Source organism: Bactrocera tryoni, chromosome 2 (assembly GCF_016617805.1).
Source record: "Bactrocera tryoni isolate S06 chromosome 2, CSIRO_BtryS06_freeze2, whole genome shotgun sequence".
Classification (NCBI taxonomy): Eukaryota; Metazoa; Arthropoda; class Insecta; order Diptera; family Tephritidae; genus Bactrocera; species Bactrocera tryoni.
The window spans coordinates 18,396,950-18,417,566 of NC_052500.1; the positions used below are offsets into that span (position 1 = coordinate 18,396,950).

General features: G+C 36.4%; 1 protein-coding gene across 2 annotated transcripts in view; it reads left to right on the forward strand.

Moving 5' to 3' along the window:
- Positions 1-16,751, forward strand: part of LOC120769069 (ets DNA-binding protein pokkuri) — a 78,340-nt gene extending 61,589 nt beyond the window's left edge. The window contains exons 1-4 of one of the 2 annotated variants that reach the window (XM_040095926.1): positions 213-262; positions 13,222-14,570; positions 14,677-15,604; positions 15,685-16,751. In XM_040095926.1, coding sequence (XP_039951860.1) covers positions 13,433-14,570; positions 14,677-15,604; positions 15,685-15,985 — 2,367 coding nt within the window. In that variant the 5' untranslated portion in view covers positions 213-262; positions 13,222-13,432 and the 3' untranslated portion in view covers positions 15,986-16,751. Of the gene's footprint in view, positions 1-212; positions 263-13,221; positions 14,571-14,676; positions 15,605-15,684 lie in introns of those variants that run through there. The other variant, XM_040095925.1, reaches the window with a different exon arrangement.
- Positions 16,752-20,617: the final 3,866 nt, after the last annotated feature.

Genomic DNA, 20,617 nt, shown 5'->3' on the forward strand with positions numbered 1-20,617 from the left:
GTTTGTGTGGGTTTTCCAAAAAAAGCAACAACAACAATATCAATAATAAGTATATACAAGTATATACATACATATATACAGTGTGCTCTTTGTGTTAATGCTGTTTAATTGCAAAATGAGAACCTGAACAAATGCTTAAATTCATATTGGATAATAAATTGTGGATATCTTGAGCGATTGTTGTCGACATACAACATATGTACATACATACGCATACACATATACATATTTGCATACACAACGCTGTTGTGCGGAATTTAAGGTAAAGCAAACGATCGTGCGGTGTTAATTATTAGCTAGAATAATACAAATTTTAATATTGGCAAACCCGCGCATATGTACATACATACATATGTATGTACATACTTATGTACATCTGTGAACACTTATAAATATTGCTTTTGAAAACCGCGTTGTATACACGAAGAAATTCTAAAGAAAGCGGGCCAATAAAATGTTTTAATAATCATAACTGAGCTTGGGAAATAAAATTTTTTTTTTTTATTATTTTATATGTTTTTTTTTTGCCTGCGATATACCGAAATCTTTAGTCTGATCCAATTTTTTTCAATATATTTTTAAATTTTTTTTTGCCACTGCGTCTCTAATAGCATTTTCCATAATCAACAAAATTCCATTTAACGGCATCGATTATACCATTAAACACGATTTTATTACCGCTAATTCCTATATTATCTAAATTGAAGCGTTAAGCAACCAACACCGCCTAATAAGGCAGTGAAATGCTGCTTCAAGCCAAAAATGCAAATATACGCAGCAACGAATAAAGCGGCGGCGTTCACATTAACGATTTTGCTTCAATCTAGTATCGCTAATATTAGAATTTTATGCCATATTCTAGGGCGTATGCAAAATTCATCGAATTTACTGCGCTAGCTGAAATGATCGCCACTTTCTTCAAAAGTGCCATTATGCGGCTTGCTTAAATAGTCCATACTAACTTCTTTCTAATGATTTCTAGAGATTAATATACGAAAGTTCTCATACTCTTAAACAGAAATCTTGCTAAAAAAATTTAAATGTTAAATATTTCGATTATCAGCTGCTAGAGTTTACGACTGACTGTTTCAAAAGGAAATACTTTTAATTTATAGATTCAATGGGTTTTAAGTTGATATCTTATCAACTGATTTGATTATTTTTTATAATTTGAAGAGTATAATAAAGTGAGAAACCACACTCGTGTTGTCAAAATCTCTGTGTAGATATGTAAAATTGAAGCAAAGCGATCACGTGCGATCGCGATTTCTATTGGAAAACAACAAAAACTATTCACTTAGCAGGTGAAATACTTAAAAGCGCATACGAAGAATTTTGTCTTGATTTTGATTAGTCAGTTTGTATGGCAGCCAATTCTTATAGTGTTCCGATATGAGCAATATTTTCCGATATTGGAATACGGCTCTGGATATTAATATATATCGAATTTCATGTATACATATATCTTGTCAAATAAACCAGCTTTCCATACAGGCACTTGAGTTTGACCGATCAGTTTGTATGGCAGCTTAATGCTATAGTTTTCCAATCTGAAAAATTTCTTCTGAGATTATGGCTATATCTTGGATCATAATCCATGCCTAATTTTGTGACGACACCTTGTGAAATAAAAAAGTTTTCTATAAAAAAGACTTGATTTTGAACGATCAGTTTGTATGGCTATAGTAGTCCGATATCGGTGGTTCCAACAAATTAGCAGTTTCTTAGAGAGAAAAAAATGTCTGCAATATTTCCGATCGATATCTCAAAAATTGAGGGATTTGACTGCGTGTATAATAGGGTGCTTCCAAAAATTTTTTTACCTCCTCAAATATTAGTGATTGACAAACAAAAAATTCTCCCTCAAGCCGGGCGCTGTAGCTTAACTCTAAGGGTGGCTATTTTTTTTTAGGTTCCCATACATTTAACATAGGAATTTTCGTTTTTTCATTCAAACTAAAATTTCACCAACTAATTTTCGTTTCTCAAAAATAACCATCACATATTCAGAAAGTTCACTTTTCAAACTTTAAAAATTTCTGTGACGATATTTTTTCTTCTAATACTAAAAATATATTGGTAGATAACAAACTGATTGTTATAACGGAAACTTGTTCCTACTAAAGGGTGACATGGGTTAACGGGTTTCAAAAATAAAATTATTATTTTATTAAATTCTACAACTTCTGGAATATTGTCCTAAATTTTCGAATTGATCCGAGTAATAGTTACAGCCTTGAGAACTTGTGCGCTCGAGGTTAGCTAGGCTAAGTGCGCCGTCTATAGACGCGTCTTTCTCGAAATTGTGGTTCTAAAATCGGTAGGCAAGATCTCTAGAGAACTACTCAAACGTTCTTCATAAAATTTTACATGTCCTTGAGATACAATTCTTAAAGTCTAAGACGAAGGATTTTTTTTCGATTACTACTCTTTAAAAAAAAGAAATGTAAAATTTTCACTGAAATTTTTATTTTTTTTTTTTGTAAAAATGTCTGCCAAAAATCCAATTACACACTCTCTTGTATTGATTTTACTTTCAAAGACTTCTTCATCACTTTATAAGAAAAAAGAAGGAAAAGTGTAGAAAAGTAGCGACTCAGAGCCTTTGCTAACTACTTATTCATACTGTGTACCAGAGTACCAGAAACCTCAAGAAAGTCAAGTGCTAAATTGTTTTTTGAACGTTAAACATCTTTCAAGTTCATTTGGTCAAACATTTTCAAGTTCAATGCGCATCTAGAAATAAAATATATAGCATTAAACAAGTAATCATATGCATATGTATGTTTATAAATCTTCATAAAACATGTACAAATACTAGTATTTATATTATTTACATACTCACTTCAAAAACACGCTAGATAGCAATCACCTCTGCGAAATTGTAAGTTATTTACCTACAATTGTAGATAGCTATGTCAAATATGTTGAATAGTATTAATATTGTTTCATTATAAATTAATTTCTCAACTTTTATTATATGCTTATCTAACGATCGGAAGTCTACTTCAGCGGTTCGAAGCGAAAACAAAGAGTGCGTACACATTCAAACACTTGCATACAGTTAGACGTAGAACTCTTATCAGAGTAGTAAACCTATTTTCTATCCACCTTTTACGTGCATAAATACATACATACATACATATGTACCTATGTATGTAAATATGTGCGAGTTTGTAGTACTTTTGGCATTATCTTGACAAAAAAAGGGAAAAGTAAAGAACTGTTTATAAAAATTAACGATTGTTAAGCGCTTAAGATAGCGGAAAATGTTTGATAGTAAACATCAAGTCTATATATATTTTATATATACATACATATGTACATACTAAGTATATGTATGCAGTGTCTATATATGGCCACATTTTATAGTAGTGCTCAGTAGATAGTGTGTTATTGCACCGAAGAGTTGTGACCATACTTGGCTTTAGAGCGGAACTACAATATTTATTGCGAATTTTATTACAAATTAACGCTTTATGGATCTGACTTGATCTTTGACGGTAGTTTGTATGAAAGCTATATGATATTGTAAACAGTTCTAAGCAATTACATCGCATATTACGCCATTGCCTCAAACAATAAGCCATCCAAATTTCGTGAAGATATCTTGTCAAAAAAAAATTGTTCATACAAATACTTCATTTCGTTTGTTCAGTTTGTATGGCAGCTATATGCTACAGTGATATAGGGAGAATAGTACGTGTGGACATTTTCAGTTCGATATCTCAAAAATACGAACATGACTAAGGCGACTCAGTTCGTTACGCTGATCTTTTATATCAAAGTTTTACGGGGTCTCCGACATTTCTTCCGAGGCGTGGAGGAATCTTCGTGACCAACTTAATGTAACTTTTCAGTGTAGGTCTTACCCGTTTACATTTATTTGGGGAAATGCTAGAATGTTGTTATTAAAAGAGACCGATCTTTGTTCAGTTGTTTTGCTTTCCTTAGAACGCAGTTTTAATTCAAAGCAGAATCTACCCATATGCACTCCTAAATGAAAATCTGAAGCTATAAGATAAGCTACTCTTTCTTAGTTCGAAAATATCCATCAACTCGACACTAGTAAATAACTCTCTCAAGCCTTAACCGTCAATTCTCAACAACATCTCAAAGACTTTTCAACCAGCAATTCAAAACTTTGTTCACTACGCTTCCTGCTTGATGCCAATTTGAGGCCTATTTGGCATTTAATTTTTTTCTTTATGAGGAAAACGAATTATCAACACCTTCTCAAATAAAGTATACTCTTAATTCTCATAAAAGGGTTTCAGCCGCCCTCTCTTATGAGCTGAGAAATCCAATAGAGAATAATAGAGGGAGGTCTCAAATGTTAGTCAAAATTGGAAATTGTCTAGTGTAGAGTTGTGGCATAAAATAAATAAATTAATTGAGATTTATCGTTGGTGAAAACAAAAATCAATTTAATATGACAGTGACAGTACGAGATAACCGTAAGTTGAAATATCATTTTTAGAATTTCGTACTATTTATCTTTTCTGTTTCTTCTACATTAAGCAGTTGGAACTTTATTGCCAAATATGAGTTCTTAAAGATTGATTAAATATGAAAAAAACTTTACCGTTTTTATTATTCTGCTAACTTGCAAAATCCGATGGTTTTTAACTTGAAATTTTCTAAAATAACTGAATAATATTTTCTAACTTAAAGTAAAATATACAAATATTAATCCATGTGCATAATGATTGTGAAATATTTCGAAATACCTACTCCATAGCAGGAACTAATTTATTTCCAACCTCCCTTGGGAAAAACTCGACAACCTGTCACAATTACTCCGACTCAATTTCCACCCCGCAGCGTTTTCGAGATTTCAAAAATGCCAAACAGTCGTGCAGAGATTTTTATGCAGCTGTATTATAGTAGGTGAGAGGGAAGAAGAAGCTGCAGCATATGTAGAAATAGGTTCAAAGAAGAAATTGAAGAAAAGGAAGCGGCAATGTTGTTGTGCGCGCTGGATCCAACCACACAACAACTGATCTACGAGTTGCACGGCAGAAGTGTAAGGTGTGCGCACATGTTCTCAAGTGGTGCCATATAAATAAATGCAATGGCATGGCGTAAATATGTATGTACTTATGTTTATATATAGGAATATGTGTTTGCATGTGTTGATGCGTGTTTGTATATAGCAGAGTGTAAACATTCCATGTTCGTTCCCGGTTACGCTGTTGGAGGTTCCTGCCAGCACAAAAATCCAAGTGACCGGACACAACAAAATCTGCATATATACAAACGTACATATATACCTCATACATACATATATAGCTCATACGTACATATATACCTAATACACACTTATATACTTACAAATATACATACATACATATATACATAGGTGTAGGCAAAACCTCAAGACAATTGGTTTGTGTATTTGTACGCAGCGCTCATTCGCACAAACGCTTCACTCGAAATATACAAACAAACACACACACGCATATGTGTATATGTATGTATGTAGTCAATATATATACAGCTATGCACATACAAGTGCTTATTGTCAACAATAACAGCCGGGATGGCAGCAACAACAGCAACATTGCGCCGTCAGTCTCATCAACAGCGTCGTCGACTTAGACTTTTACGGCGACTTCGACTTCTGTGCGATCTCAATGCGGACGCGTTGCGGTAGCAAGCCCACACGTCCCACAAAGTACAATAAGATTTGTGTGTCGCTTTGTATGTACATATGTATGTATGTATATAATGCTTGTGCCCATACATCTCTCCACACGCTGGCCGTTCTGTATGTCGCTGATGGTTTCGATCATTTATTTTTTCATACACACAAACTTACGTATTTTTTAATTTGCGTGTAGTTTCCGCTCAAACCGGTTTCATCATCTACATTCCTTCCCGATGTGATGTGATGCGCGCAGTCCATACACATACCCATATGTATGTACATATATACAGATATCTGTAAGTAGCACGATGCCAAGTGATGATGCGACGTTTGCGCGCTGAGATATTCTCCGCTGGCATTTTTTTCTCGACGCGCCGTGCCCATCCACCAATACACACATATACACATATGTGTGTTTGTATGTACATAAGTAAGTTTGTTTTGAACCCCCTCCCGGAGTGCGCGCCACAGCAAAGCTAAGCTTGTGCGCTGGCTTCAAAGCCAACAGCGCATGCTGACAATGGCAGCGTTTTAGAATCTTTGCTCTTCAACTTTTTCGAACAATCACGGTATGTACATACATACATATAAACATAAATATGTACATATGTATGTCTGTCTGCTACTTTGTCTTCCAGCATACGCGTGTAAATTTTTTTGCCTCTTATTGTAATTATTTATGCTTCATTTTATGGCACTGCTTCTTCTCCAAACGCTTGCTTGCTTTTTTTTTCATTCTTGATCGTTTTCTCTTCCGTCTGCGGCGTCGTCATCCGGGTCCGCCGGTTACACTCCTCTTTCGAGTGCGCTCATTAGAGCGTTCATACAACCATGCGTTCAAACGAACCAACCAACCAACCGATCGTCAAGTTCATTTGTGCAACACCGCTTAACTGCCGGCGATTATTTATTCTTTGTGGGGCGTGCATTGCAATATTTTGAGAAATGTCTTCCTGGATGTACTTAATTGAACGGGTGATCCATTTAAGCCATTCAAAGGCGCACTTTATGTGCTTTCTCTTCCTCACGAGAGCTCAACACAACTTAGTTTTTGAAGATTTCTGGCGGATGTAGACAATATTTTTGGAAATTTATACCCTGAAGAGGGCATATTAAGTTTGCCGCAAAGTTTGTAATACCCAGAAGGAAACATCGATGGGTCTATAAGGTATATAATCGTGTAAATAAATTATCAGCGATTATCTGAGCCGATTTAGTCAGGTCCTTATAGTCGGTATGTCTGTATCTACGCGAGCTAGTCCCTGAATTTTTAAGATATGGGTCTAAAATTTTTCAAATGTCGTTTTCTCCTCAACAAACTGCTTTTATGGACATACATACATATGTATGTCAGAATCGACGATAGTGAATCTATACAAGATATAGCTGCCATACAAACTCAATATCAAGGTTTATATGGAAAACGTTTTATTTCCCAAAGTATCTACAATAGATTAATGTCTAAGAAAACTGTATAAACTCTGAACAAATTGTTCAGATCGAACCACTATAGTATACATATGTGTGGCTGTCCTACAAATTGACCAATAAAAATGAAGTTTTTGTATTGGTTATTCAAGCTGGAAATAAATGTATATTCTTGTTCCTTAAGCTCTCAAGAAATTTCAGTTCCTTGAACTGTCGTTCAGTCATCAATCCATTGATATTGCTTCTGGATGAAAATATTGTCGTTGCAAAATTTATTTAAAATTTTTACAATAATTTTCTTACAAAAAACTTTGAAAATCTTGTATAATCATCGAATAAAGTAGGGCCTTTTCAATAGAATAAAATCAAATAGCTCCGTTGACCAAAATGTGTACTATTACGGAGAGCTAATTTTGGAATTTCTAGAGAATGATGGGTGAAATCTAAATAAGTTTATTAAAACCATCGGGAACATCGTTATCTATCATTTATCGGTCGTAAGATATTTCATATTCTTTTTTTTTTTGTATATACGAAATTTTGATTATTTATGAAGAAGGAAAGGCTGCTTGAAAGTTTTTTGTGATTATAATATCTCAGAAGATTCTATTCCCCAAACTACCTTCGAGTTTTAAAGAAAGTTTGCTAGAATATCAAACGCCTGTCCAAGGAAACCCATACACAAAAAGTCTATCCGAGGGAATTGCGAACCCTTATCAACAAAGTGGGCGGGTCTTAAAATCGGATATATGGGTATTCGGGTTACTTATGATCATATAGTAACTACTTGTATCCTTCTTACTCTTCTTTGATCTCTTGTCGATGAAAGCATTACTCTGGAAAGTATATAGTGTAGTAGTTCAAAATAGGTTAAGTTAAAATTTTCAAAGGCTTACAATTTTGTCTGTTAAAATAGGTTAGGTTGAAATTTTCAATGGTTCAAATTATCGCAATTTTTTCTGTCTCTTCATGTATTCTTAACTATTACTCCAACCTTGACCCTTATTCCTGAATCTAACTTAGTCTCTTTGGACCGTTTTCGATCTCGATCAGTTCGTCACCCGATTGCTCGCTGGGTCTCACCGTCGATCCCTCTTCCTACCTTATGCGTCGCTATGCCTGCAAGCTGCCCTCATTTGTTCTCTCGTCGCATCCGGCTTTACGTCTTTTTCGTTTTATGCATACACAAATACGCACTAACGTACTTATGTACATATGTACGTTTCCTTGGAAATTGAAGACAGTGCATTTCTCGCAGCAATCAAAGCCACAACAACAACAAGAACAACAATAAAAGCAACATTAGCGGCAGCAGCAACAGCAACCACATTCCAACCGTCCACACATTATCTACAGCAGCTACAAGCATACACTCGTAAAGAACAACAACAACAACAATAATAATAGCCACAACAGGAATACTTCACAAAGTTAGCGGGTGAGCTATGCCCGTACGTATGTATGTAAAGACAGGCGGACAGACCCATAGCGGCGTAGGACGTAATGGCTGAGCGGGCAGCGGCAAATGATCGTCTGTAGTTTACACACATGCACACGCAAGCAGTTCATATATGTATGTGTATGTACATATAGACCCCCTCAAAGTAAAAATATCTTTTCCCTATCTGCGCTCAGCCATATACACACATATATACATACATACATACATACAGAAGACGTAAATATATTGTGTATTCGCTCGAGGAACGAGGAAGCGAAAAAGTTTCGATAAATAAGCAAGAAAAAATATAAACAATCTGTCATAAGAGCGGCCGAGAATTATAAGTGGATTTGTGTGTGCATACATATGTACATATGTATATGCAGAGGTACTATGTGTGTGCCTGAAGAAAGCAAAGTGCTGGGGAAAACAGGGTGTTGCATCAGCAGTTCTGACTGTCTTTCTTGCTGCATTGTTTGGGTCATTTCACTGTGACCACAAACGCACATACAAGCATATTAAGAAAAAACTTTAGCTTTGAGCGCTCTGAAGCTATAATACCCTTCACAGATGCATTTCGTTTAGCATAAAAGGGCTTAAAAAGATCGTTTTCTTGATTTTGAATGGTCAGTTTGTATGGCAGTCATAAGCTTCAGTGGTCTGATCTGAATAATTTTTGTGGAGTTTTTGGGCCTCTCTTAGGCAATAATCTGTGCAAATTTTGGTGACGATATCTTGTCAAATAAAGACGATTTCCAGACAAGGACTTCATTAGGATCCGTGACTTTGCATGACAACTACTTATCTGCTATAGTGATCCGATCTGAATAATATTTTCGGAGATTATAGGTCTCTCTTGGACAATACTTTATACCAAATTTCGTGACGATATCTTGTCAAATAAAGCCGATTTCCATACAAAGACTTGATTAGAATCCGTTAGTTTGCATGGCAGTTATATACTACAGTGGTCCAATTTAAAGAATTCCTTCGAAGATTGTAGCTCTGTCTTCGACAATAATCTATGCTAAATTTCGTGAAGATACCTCGTCAAATAAAAATTTATTTATACAAGAACTTGTTATGGATCGGTCGCTTTGCATGTCAACTATTTGCTATAGTGGTCTGATGTGAATAATTTTTCCGGAGATTATATGTATATCCTTCTTAGACAATCATCTATGCCAAATTTCATAACAATATCTTGTCAAATGAAGAAGATCTCCATACAAGGCCTAAATCGCCTCACCTCCTCACACTGATCTCTTATATACTTACATATGTAAATAGGTACTTTATAGGGTCTCCGATGTTCCCTTCTCGATTTTACAAACCCCGTGACAAGCTTAATATACTCGGTTCCGGGTATAATTATATACATACATATTTATGTTTATGTAGACTTTTCCGCTCCATCCGCTGCTCATATGCTCGCTCACCCAGTTCCCCACTGCCACAGCTGCTAGCCGTCTCCGCTTGCTGGTTTTCTCACATGTCGCTACACACAAATATCTATGTACATATTTACGCATATATGTATGTATGTATGTATATATGTATCTTATTCGTGCTCTGTTTACCCACTAGCGGATACGATCGGTCTTCCTTTAACTTGTTGCACGTCGCGCGAGCGCTTCCTCCAACTTGTGCACTGTTTGATTGCTACCATTGCAAACATACAAACTTGCATACACACATACAATACATATAAACATACATGTGTACATATTTAAGACCATAAATTATATACATGTAGTCGTTTTTGCTGGTCGCTTGCGGTTGCATTGTGTGAAACAAGTTTATTTGATTTTTGTTGTCATCATTGTTGTTGTTGTTGCTTGTCATTTTGCTTGGTATGCACACTTCCGTTTGCGGCGTCTGGGCGAACATACATCCACACCACATACATATCCACATACATACAAACATGCACTGTTGCCGCCAACTACAGCCACTGCCACTGCCACAGCGACTGCATCTTAACGGCAGCAACAACGGACGTTGCTGCGTTGTTGGCACGTTGCGACGTTTTAGATGTCGAGTCGAGTTTCGCAAGGTAGCCTGATCTTAATAGCCGTCATCAGTCGCTTTTTTTGTTGATTCTGCTTTTTGCTTGTGCAGCAGCATCAGTCGCAGTACTCGTTAGTATCGACAGCAACAACAACATCAAAGTTATTGTCGTCATCGTCAACATCGTCGTTTTGTATGAGTTAGCAATTCGGTTTTGTTGTTGTTGCTGCTTTTTTCATGTTGAAACTTCCACATGTGCTGCAAAGTTAAACGACAAGCATTGACATACAGTGGGCGAGTTAGATTAGAGTTGTTAATAGGCTTCAGAAGGTTTGTTATCTGCTCAAGGTCGAACGCTGGAAGTTTAGACGTGAAGCGTTTGAGTACTCGATGGTTTGATTTTTAGAGGTTGGTGATCCAAGGAACGAAAGTTAGTTCGCTGATAATTCGAGCAAGTTTCTAAATGTCGGTGCTCATTTAAGTTAATTTTACAAATTTTAGACTTTCGCACATAGATACACCTAAAAATATAGCAGGTCTTTCATAAAACTGCTAACACTGCATCAAACTTGATAAATGAGGAAGGCACCGCGACCTTAGGTCTATTGCGCCCTCAAACTTATTGTCCGAAATTGTTCGAACTGAGTCAAGTACATAAATTTCTAATAACCCGAACTGCAGTTTCAACAAAGCTTTACGAGTATACATATCAAAACAACGACGATCTCTCTTTTTTTTATCTCATTGAGTATTTTGTGCGTTCCCTGATCGATTTAGAACACCAAATTTGATTGTAAAGTACTTGCGATTCGTCTCGAAAGGACTGCAGAATGGTCGTTGTCCAGGTCACAACATACTGGCATCACATGCGAGCCGGCTGGGCATAAGTAAGGACGATACATGCAGAAAGTGTAGGAAAGTAGGCATGACAGAAACGCTGGAGCACCTCTTATGCTTCTGTACAGTATTATCTAGAACTCGTCTTAGATATCTAGGAGCTTCGCAGTTCAAGTGACTGGTTGAAGTTACAAAATTAGATATCAAGTCGCACTTACAGTTCGCAAAAAGCTCTGACGTCCTAAAGGGCTAATACTTCTGCTCAAATTAAATTGAACCTCTATCTGAAATTAGTAAGGACCCGTTGGTTTATGTATGTACGGCGTGGCTACCGACCAGTATAACCTAACCTAACTTGCAGTTCAATGCTGGGAAGCAGGTTTTTCTTTGAAAATAGTAACTGTCAAGCGGGGAGCAAATACTTCTGTTGCAACTGATTCTCATAATTTATGGATTTAAGAGGTTAAGTCAAACCAAAGCACTCTAAAAATGGTGGTTTCTGGACCAACGGAAGCACATTTTTCAAGAGAGCATTTGCAAGGAAAGGCATCCTGGCACGGTATAAGTATATACCTTTTCAGAAATGGATCCACTTTTCGGAAACTGGCAGGCTTGTAAAGAGATGGTTTGACTTTGTGACCGTAAAAGTTGGAAGTTAACTATTTATAAAAGAGATGCAAAAATCATCTCGATCGAATACTGGATAATATTAACTAGAATCAAGAGTAGCAGAGTTTTCCGATTTGATAAATGTAGTTTTGAAAAAAGTATTTTATCAGTTCGACAAGATTAAATCAAAGATTATCAAAGCAAAAAAAAAAATAGATTTTTGAAACTTCCCGACTGACCTAACCTAAAAACAATTATTGAAAATTCATTTAATGCTACATAAGAGCTTTAAGCTTTACTTTTTCAATGTCTTGCTTATTTTCCACAAATGAGCTGCTTTAAATCAGTTATTACAACAAAAAACATTTTATTATATTCGGAAGCTGACCACTTTTCACACATATTTTTCTCATTTAACTACCGAAATTTATCCGCACTGCATCACTGTGTTGTGCGGCCGTCCCCTATACGCGCGCATCCGGCACATTACAACTCTGACCGCGCGCGCGTCTTCTCACTTCACCAAAAACGGCAAGTAAACGGTTTTTTGGAAGGAAATTAACATATTACGCGATTAAAACACGAAATATCGAAATATTTTTCATAAACAAGAAATTGCTACATTTGGAGGCGCGCACGCTGTAAAAGGTGTTTGCGCTGCGTCGATTCGATTTTTTTCTCTGTGCTGTACTTTGGCGCATATTACGTTTGCGTGCTGCTGTTTGCTTCGCGCAAATCGCAGATCGCACGCCGCACCCAACCGAGCGACGCATCGAACGCGTAAGCGAACAAACATACAAACAGAGCACAGCTGTGATCTGCCGCGCTGAAGATGCTGTCTGTGTGGGTTGGGCGCGATGCGCGCTGTTTCGGCAACCCGTTTTTGCGGATACAGTGCGGTGGGTTCACGTCCGCATTGCCAGCGGATGTATTTGTTTATTAGTCTGCTTTTGTTGTTGTTGGTAGATATGTGTGTGGAAATCGCCGCAAAACGATTTGCATTTATTTCGGTTTCGATTTTCGGTTTCAATACGCCGCCGTCTAATAACAATGCACACACACATACGTGCAAATATAGCTATTCCCAAGCGGAAGTGTGCGTTCAAATACACCCACATGCCCATTGTGCCGCTTTATTACGCCCCTTTCACCCTGCACCAACGCGTCGCTGTTAGTTAGTAATCTCGTATATCGATTTCGTAAACTTTATCTTATGTGTTTTTTTTCTTCTTTTCTCTCTTTCCAGATCGGTTCGTACACATTCGTTCGGTCGTTCGTTCGTTGTGGTTTACACTACAGCTAGCCAGCTAGCAGCTAGCGCAACTTGATTAGCAGCAAGCAGCGAGCAGTGAGCAGCTTATTGGGCGACCCAGCGACCCAGTGTCGCAGCAGTCGTATTTCCGTGTGGCGTTGGTCAACACAAACAATTAAAATCGTGCACGCGTCTCTGGTTCAAAATGAAAATGCTTCCCGTACAGCTGTCGTTGAATCCGCAGCTCGGTCTGTGGGGTGATATGTTGTGGCGTTGCCCGCCGGCGCCCTCCAGCCAATTGGCTGAATTGAAGACACAATTGCCGCCATCGTTGCCATCCGATCCGCGTTTGTGGGGTCGCGAAGATGTCACCGTCTTTTTACGCTTCTGCGAACGTGAATTCGATCTGCCGAAAGTGGATCATGATCTCTTCCAAATGAACGGCAAAGCGCTTTGCCTGCTAACACGCGCCGATTTCGGTCACCGCTGTCCGGGCGCTGGTGATGTATTACACAATGTGCTACAAATGCTCATCATCGAGTCCCACATGATGCAATGGCATTTACCCAACAGTCCGGTCACACCGACCAGTCGATATCCTTTGTCGCCGCATAGCCATCCACAGACGCCCACATGGCCACCAATCGGCGCACCACCGGACAGCCCATTTCACAATGCGCATATGCATCACTTTATGGCACCCAATTCGGTAACGCTCAGCCCGCCGCCGTCGGTGGACTCACAAGCCAGCAGCCCGCCACAAAGCCAGGAACAAAATTTGGCAGTTGCCGCCGCCGCCGCAGCAGCGGCCGCTACCGCTTCTGTGAGCGCTGCCAGCACGAGCAGCAGCAGTAGTAGTAGCACCAGTAGCGGTAGCAGTAACAGCGGTTTGGGCGTGACCAGCAGCACCGCCAACGGTAATCTGCTTCCACCAGCCATCTCGGTAACAATGAGTAACGGCAACAGTTACCCAGCACATCATGCGACCGCCAGCACAGGCGCCAGCAGCAATCAATCCGATTCGGATGAGGAAGGCAGTTACTCAGAGCTGGCAGCGGCCAATAGTTTGTCCAAAAACAGCGCAGCGGCAGCAGTTGTAGCAGCACATTATAGCGCCAGTCCGCCAACAACGCCTATATTAAAGGATATGCCACAGAGCTTATCGCAACAGATTACAAACAGTTTTGTCAATTCATGGTCACAGAACCAGGCGGCACAGGCCATGAGCCAGAAGTATCAGCCGAATGGCAGTAGCGGCGGTTCAGTTTCGGCGCCGACGACGCCCAGCTATATGCAGCCCGTGAAACGCGAATTCTTCCCGGAAACCACAGAACCCAATACAAGTGAGTTGAAGCGCGAGTTTAAGCGCGAGCTTTAGTAGATATAAGATTTTTTGTAACGAAACTAACCTCACTTTTTCTCTATTTCTCTGTCTGTCTCTTTTCTCAGATGGTCGTTTGCTATGGGATTTCTTGCAACAATTGCTCAACGATCGCAATCAGAAGTACAGCGATTTGATCGCGTGGAAGTGTCGCGACACAGGCGTCTTCAAGATCGTCGATCCCGCCGGTTTGGCCAAACTGTGGGGCATACAAAAGAATCATCTCTCCATGAACTATGATAAAATGTCACGCGCGCTACGCTACTATTATCGCGTCAATATACTGCGCAAGGTCCAGGGCGAACGCCACTGCTACCAGTTTCTGCGCAATCCAACCGAGCTCAAGAACATCAAAAATATTTCGCTGCTCCGACAATCCGTTGCCGGCAATAGCGGTGCAACAACCGCAGCTAGTGGTGCTAATAATGCCAACGGCGCCAATAACAGCAATAGCAACAATAATAACAATACAAATAACGGTAACAACAGCAATCAGTCACCCAGTACAAATTTGAACAGTACAAATTGGACTTTGCCGCATCCACAATCGCCGCAGCGTCACCCAGCCGCGCACGGCAGTAACGGTAATGGCAACAGCAGCGCCAACAACAGCCTGAGTCACAGCCACAATCACAGCAACGGCCTCAACAGTCCGCACATGAGTCTACCTGCAATTTCACAATCCGCCGCAGCCGCTGCTGTAGCCGCCGCAGCTGCGGCCGCCTACGGTCCACCACCCACATCGCCGCTCTTCATGCACGCCATCAACGGTGCCTTCCAATACCTATCGAACCCGACGGGCGCACCGCCCAACTCGCCCGCAATGCCACACACCCCAAGCGAAAAATTTCAATTCGGCGCCTTAAAAGTGGAACACAACAGTGGGTCGCGTTCGCCCGATCACGGTGACGAAATGAAACCCACGGATCTCAGCGTCTCAGGCAATAGCACCGAAAAGCGGCCTTACTCAAGCCCCTCGGCGGAGGATTGCTATCCGTAAGTACACACACACACATAGCAAGCGCTTAACAGCACACCATAAACCTCTCTCTCTCTCTCAATCATCTCTCAAACAGACTCATACGTAACGCTGACGGTCTGACCACAATCAAGCTAATACGCTACAATAATGAAAGCCATGAATCAAGCGCCGCCAAGCAAACCGCGCACGAGCAACAACAACAACACCACCAGCAACAGCAGCAATCGCATACCGAACAGCAACAACAAGCGGAACAGCAACACCAACAACAGCACACCCCCATGGATCATATGGACAATGAGGGCAATGATGAGGACAGCGTGCATGCTGCTGCCACTGCAGATAGCAATAAATATGGCGCCGCCAATCTAATGCCAACCGATCTGCGCAAGTAAACGACGTGTAGGAGAGACACAGTGATAGGAGCTAACTAATATGACAATATGCAACAAGAAGACGATGGTGTGCCGAACCAAAAGTAATTACATACGTGCATCTAAGTTGCTGACACACACACACACATCAATAACAACAACGCCAGGACAATCATTCATAGTTAAGTGGAGAGTGCTGTGAGAGGTGTGTGGGCGCGAGAGAGCAACTCAGGTGTGCGCTTAATGAGAGATGGCAGGCAATTAGTGATAGTGATGTGAGAAAACTATTGCAGTGCCCAATAACTGTTTGGAGAAGTCCACAAAGAAGTCTACAAGAAAGTCTACAGCAAAGTCTCCATAAAAGTTCTTCTGCTCCAGTGTGCCAAATCTACGTTTGTATGTAAGCTCAAGCATCGTCCAAGTTGCATGAAATTCAATAATTCACAATTCCACGGGAATTCATACCAGCGTCGGCAAGTGATCGTGTTCCGCTCAGCTATGATTCATTTGCGCTGACGCTGTTGTTGCACTTCGGTCAAATTAACAGCTGTTTATGTATGTAAGTGGCAAGAAGTTGCACATTTTTATTATTATTTAATTATATGCCGTATTGATGTAGTGATTGGAAGTGTGCAAGCACACAGGCAGATATTTGCAAACAAATACATACTTACATGCATAGTATGTCTAGAAAAGCTTAGATATGTATTGTGTAGGAGAGTATATAAAATCATTATTATATTAATTGCAAATGTCTGCATTAATTATATACATACATATTTTGTATGCACATATGCATATATTATATAAATATATAGAGTATATACATATATACATAGAACATAGTTAAGCGTTTTGTATAGTTTGTAAATGTTAGACGCGTATATTTATGTTTAGATGCGTAGATTATACTAATATATTATACATATATACTATAAGGAAATATAAATAATATATATATATATGAAAGTATATATTTACAATAACTATAACTGTGTAACAAATAGATTACATACATATATACACTTGCATACATATATATTGACAAAATAATTAACATTACCGTTATTTATATGCATAAATGCATAGATAAAAAAATGTTATATATAAATAGTATATACATATATACATATAGTATGTATATATGTAATACTAAAATTAAGGATTAATATACTCATTAATAATTCAAAAACAGAAATTCGAACACTCAGAGACACAGACACACACTCACACATACATAATGAACAGCAACTAATTTTTATATAGTATATGTAAAATGCATTAAAACTTACATATACATATGTATATATGTATGTATACTTGCTAATTTAAGCCAATTTAAAATTGTAGTTTTTGTTTTGTTTTCTTTGTAAATAGTGCAATTTTTCGAAAACTGTTGTCGTATTTGAACTTTTTTATATGAAAAAGCTCAGTTCTGTCAAATTGTTATTGACTTGTGTGAATGAATCGCAGAAAACTGCGAAAGCTCTGCATTCAAGGTCAAGCAAACTGCGTACAAACGATGCTAGAGGAAGGAAAATGAGCAGAAGGACATGACAACTGAGCTTTGAAAGCTTAGATACAAGCAAGTTATAGAGCTTTTTGAGCAATAAAAGCTCATATGGTCATTTTAAGCGAATAAAAATTGAGCAGAAGGACATGACAACTGAGCTACTTGGATACCAACAAGCCACAGAGCTTTTTGATCAGTGAAAGCTCGTATGGTCGTTTTAAGCGACAAAGTAATGTTTGTCTAACACGAGTTTAAGGATATCAGTTTAAAGCTTTTTTTATGCACATCTTAAGCAAGCAAGCTAAAAGTCAATATAGTACTAAGCTTTTGCAAGATTTAAACAGGTTATCTTAGACTGACAAGCACATGAATATTTGCAAATAAAAGTCAGTGTGAAAACTGAACAAAAGCATTAGTATGAATGCTTAAAATCAAACACTTACATAAAGCTCAAACCTCGAGCTTTCAAAACTTAAAGTTGGTTATTGCTAAGCTTGCAAGTTTAAGTAGTTTAAGTGCGTAAGCTTAAATACGCTCAATTGTTTTCAAAACTTTGTCTCAAAATTGTGGAAAGCTCAAAGGATACATTTTCAGAGCTTAAAGCAATAAATTCTTAATGTAATTGAATTTCGTGAACAATATTAATAGAGAAAATCTTGTTATTTACGCTGAAAAGCTATGTGGTCGTTCAAAAGCTCATGATTACATCAATTTTAAATTTTTCAAAGCTCACAAAATTGTTTTTGCAGCAAACCAAGCCTAATCTTTTTAGCCAATTTTGAAAGCTTTGCTTTGCAGTTTTATAAAGCTTTAGCCTTGAAAATGATAAATTAGGGACAAATTGACAAGTTAATTTGCACATTTTTTTGACATTTTACTGCAATTTCGTTTACAGAAAGCTTTCCAAAAGCTTTTTGGTAGTCTCAAGCTGCAATAATAATTTGAAAACTCACTGGGAGTTTCACAAAAGTTCTGAATACAGCATTTTTCGAGAATTTTGCATAGCTATTACATAATTATTCTTTTCTTAAACTGAGTGTTTTTTGAAACTCGCTCAAGTTGTCGTTTTTCGGACAACCATACGAGGGGTGTAATGTGCCAATTACAATTTAATAAATAAATAGTAATTTTTTTTATCGAAAATATGCTTTTTCGCATACAAATATATGAATACGTGTAAATTTTAGTATAAAAGTTAATATATTTTAAAATAAATTTCAATTTCTTCCAAGCACTTGCTAACCTTACTTTTAGTAACAACACCAGAAAAACAAAAAATAATTATTAGCAATTACTAAATATTTTCAAGATGTAAAATTAAACTATATACATACATACATACAAAAAAATATATTATTTTGCTGTAGTCCACATAAGTGATCCTTTTTAAGCTTTACAATAACGCCTCGGAACAGGTTTCAGCAATGGCGACAATTACACACACACGCATACACACAAACACACATAGGCACGCGCATATGTACATATGTACATATATGCAACAAACAAACATACATACATATATTATATACGTATGTACATATGTGTAGCATACATATGTATAAATAAGTATAAAAACAGTTAAAGTTGACATAGAAGGTAAATATTTGTTTTTATTGTTGTTTGTAGTTGAAAAAGAAATTTAAAAATTAAATTAAATTTTGAAATTTCAAAAAAAACGAATGCTTGACGTTTTCACAGTTATAACAAATATGAATATAACAACAAAATAACTAAAAAATTCTCTTTTAAGCTTTGCACATAATTTTTAAGTTAAATATCTTAAAATACTCCAAACACACACACACAAATACACCCACGCATACAGTTAAAATGCTAGCGGTTTTTGTTTTTCAAATACATACATACATACATATTTACATGCATATGCTTATGTATACATACATATGTATATGGTATGTATGTAGATTAGCAATGTACAAACAACAAAAACCACGCAAAAGGTATTAAAAATAATTATTGTTTTATTAAAAAAATTAAATACAAAAATTTTTCAGCAAAAAAACAAATGTGATAGAAAAATATGAAAAAGTTGAAGTTTGCATACAGACATAAAAACATACATATGTACATATGTAGGAATGCAAACCAATGCCTTGGCGCCTAAGCATTTTAAATTTTATTAAAATTTTTTTTCATTTTTTTTAATTTTTTTTGCTTAAAATTTTTTTCAAATTTTCTTAAGTTCTTTATTGAAATTTTTTAAAATTTTTTTATTTAAAATTTTTTTCAAATTTTCTTAAGTTTTATAGATTTTTTTTAAATTTTTTTATTTAAAATTTTTAATTTAAATTTTATAAAAAAATTTTATTAACATTCTTTTATTAAAAATATCATTAAAAATTTTTTTATTAACCAATTTTATTCAATTTTTATTTAAAATTATATAAATTTTTTTATTTTAAAATTTTATTGAAATTTTTTATTTAAAAATTTATTCAAACCTTTTTATTTAAAATTTTATTGAATATTTTTATTAAAAATGGTTTTAATTTTTAATTTAAAAGTTTTACGAAAATTTTTATTAAAATTTGTATTTTTCAAATTTTTTTATTTAAAAATTTTATTAACATTTTTATTTAAAATTTTGTTAAAATTTTTGTTTAATATTTTTAAAAGTTTTTAATTTAGTTTTAATTATCTTAATTCTTTTTTTTAATTTTTTTTAAATTAGTTTTTAAGTTTTTTTATTTAATTATTCATTTATATAAAATTTTTTCATAATTTTCAATTTTAATTTTTATTTTTCAATTATTTTTTTGTTATTTTTTAATTTAATTTTTCCCCCAACAAATAACACGTGTTCATTTCGTTGCTTGAAAATTGGCTTTAAAATAATTAATTAGTGCAGAAAGGTGAACAACAATAATGTTATCATGTAAATTGTATTTTTTACGCGCTTTTATGCATACATTTATACATATTATAATTAATTTTTAGTGTAACACAATTGAAAGCTTTTAATTTAATTTGTATTATTTGTGTTTTTTAAATTCAATTTAAACAAAAAGAAAATATTTCTCATCCATTGGCTTCCATTTTCTTTGTGTTAGCACATTAATAATAGTTTTAGCGCATTTTTATTGTAATTTTAAATGTAAAGTTAAAAAATAATATTA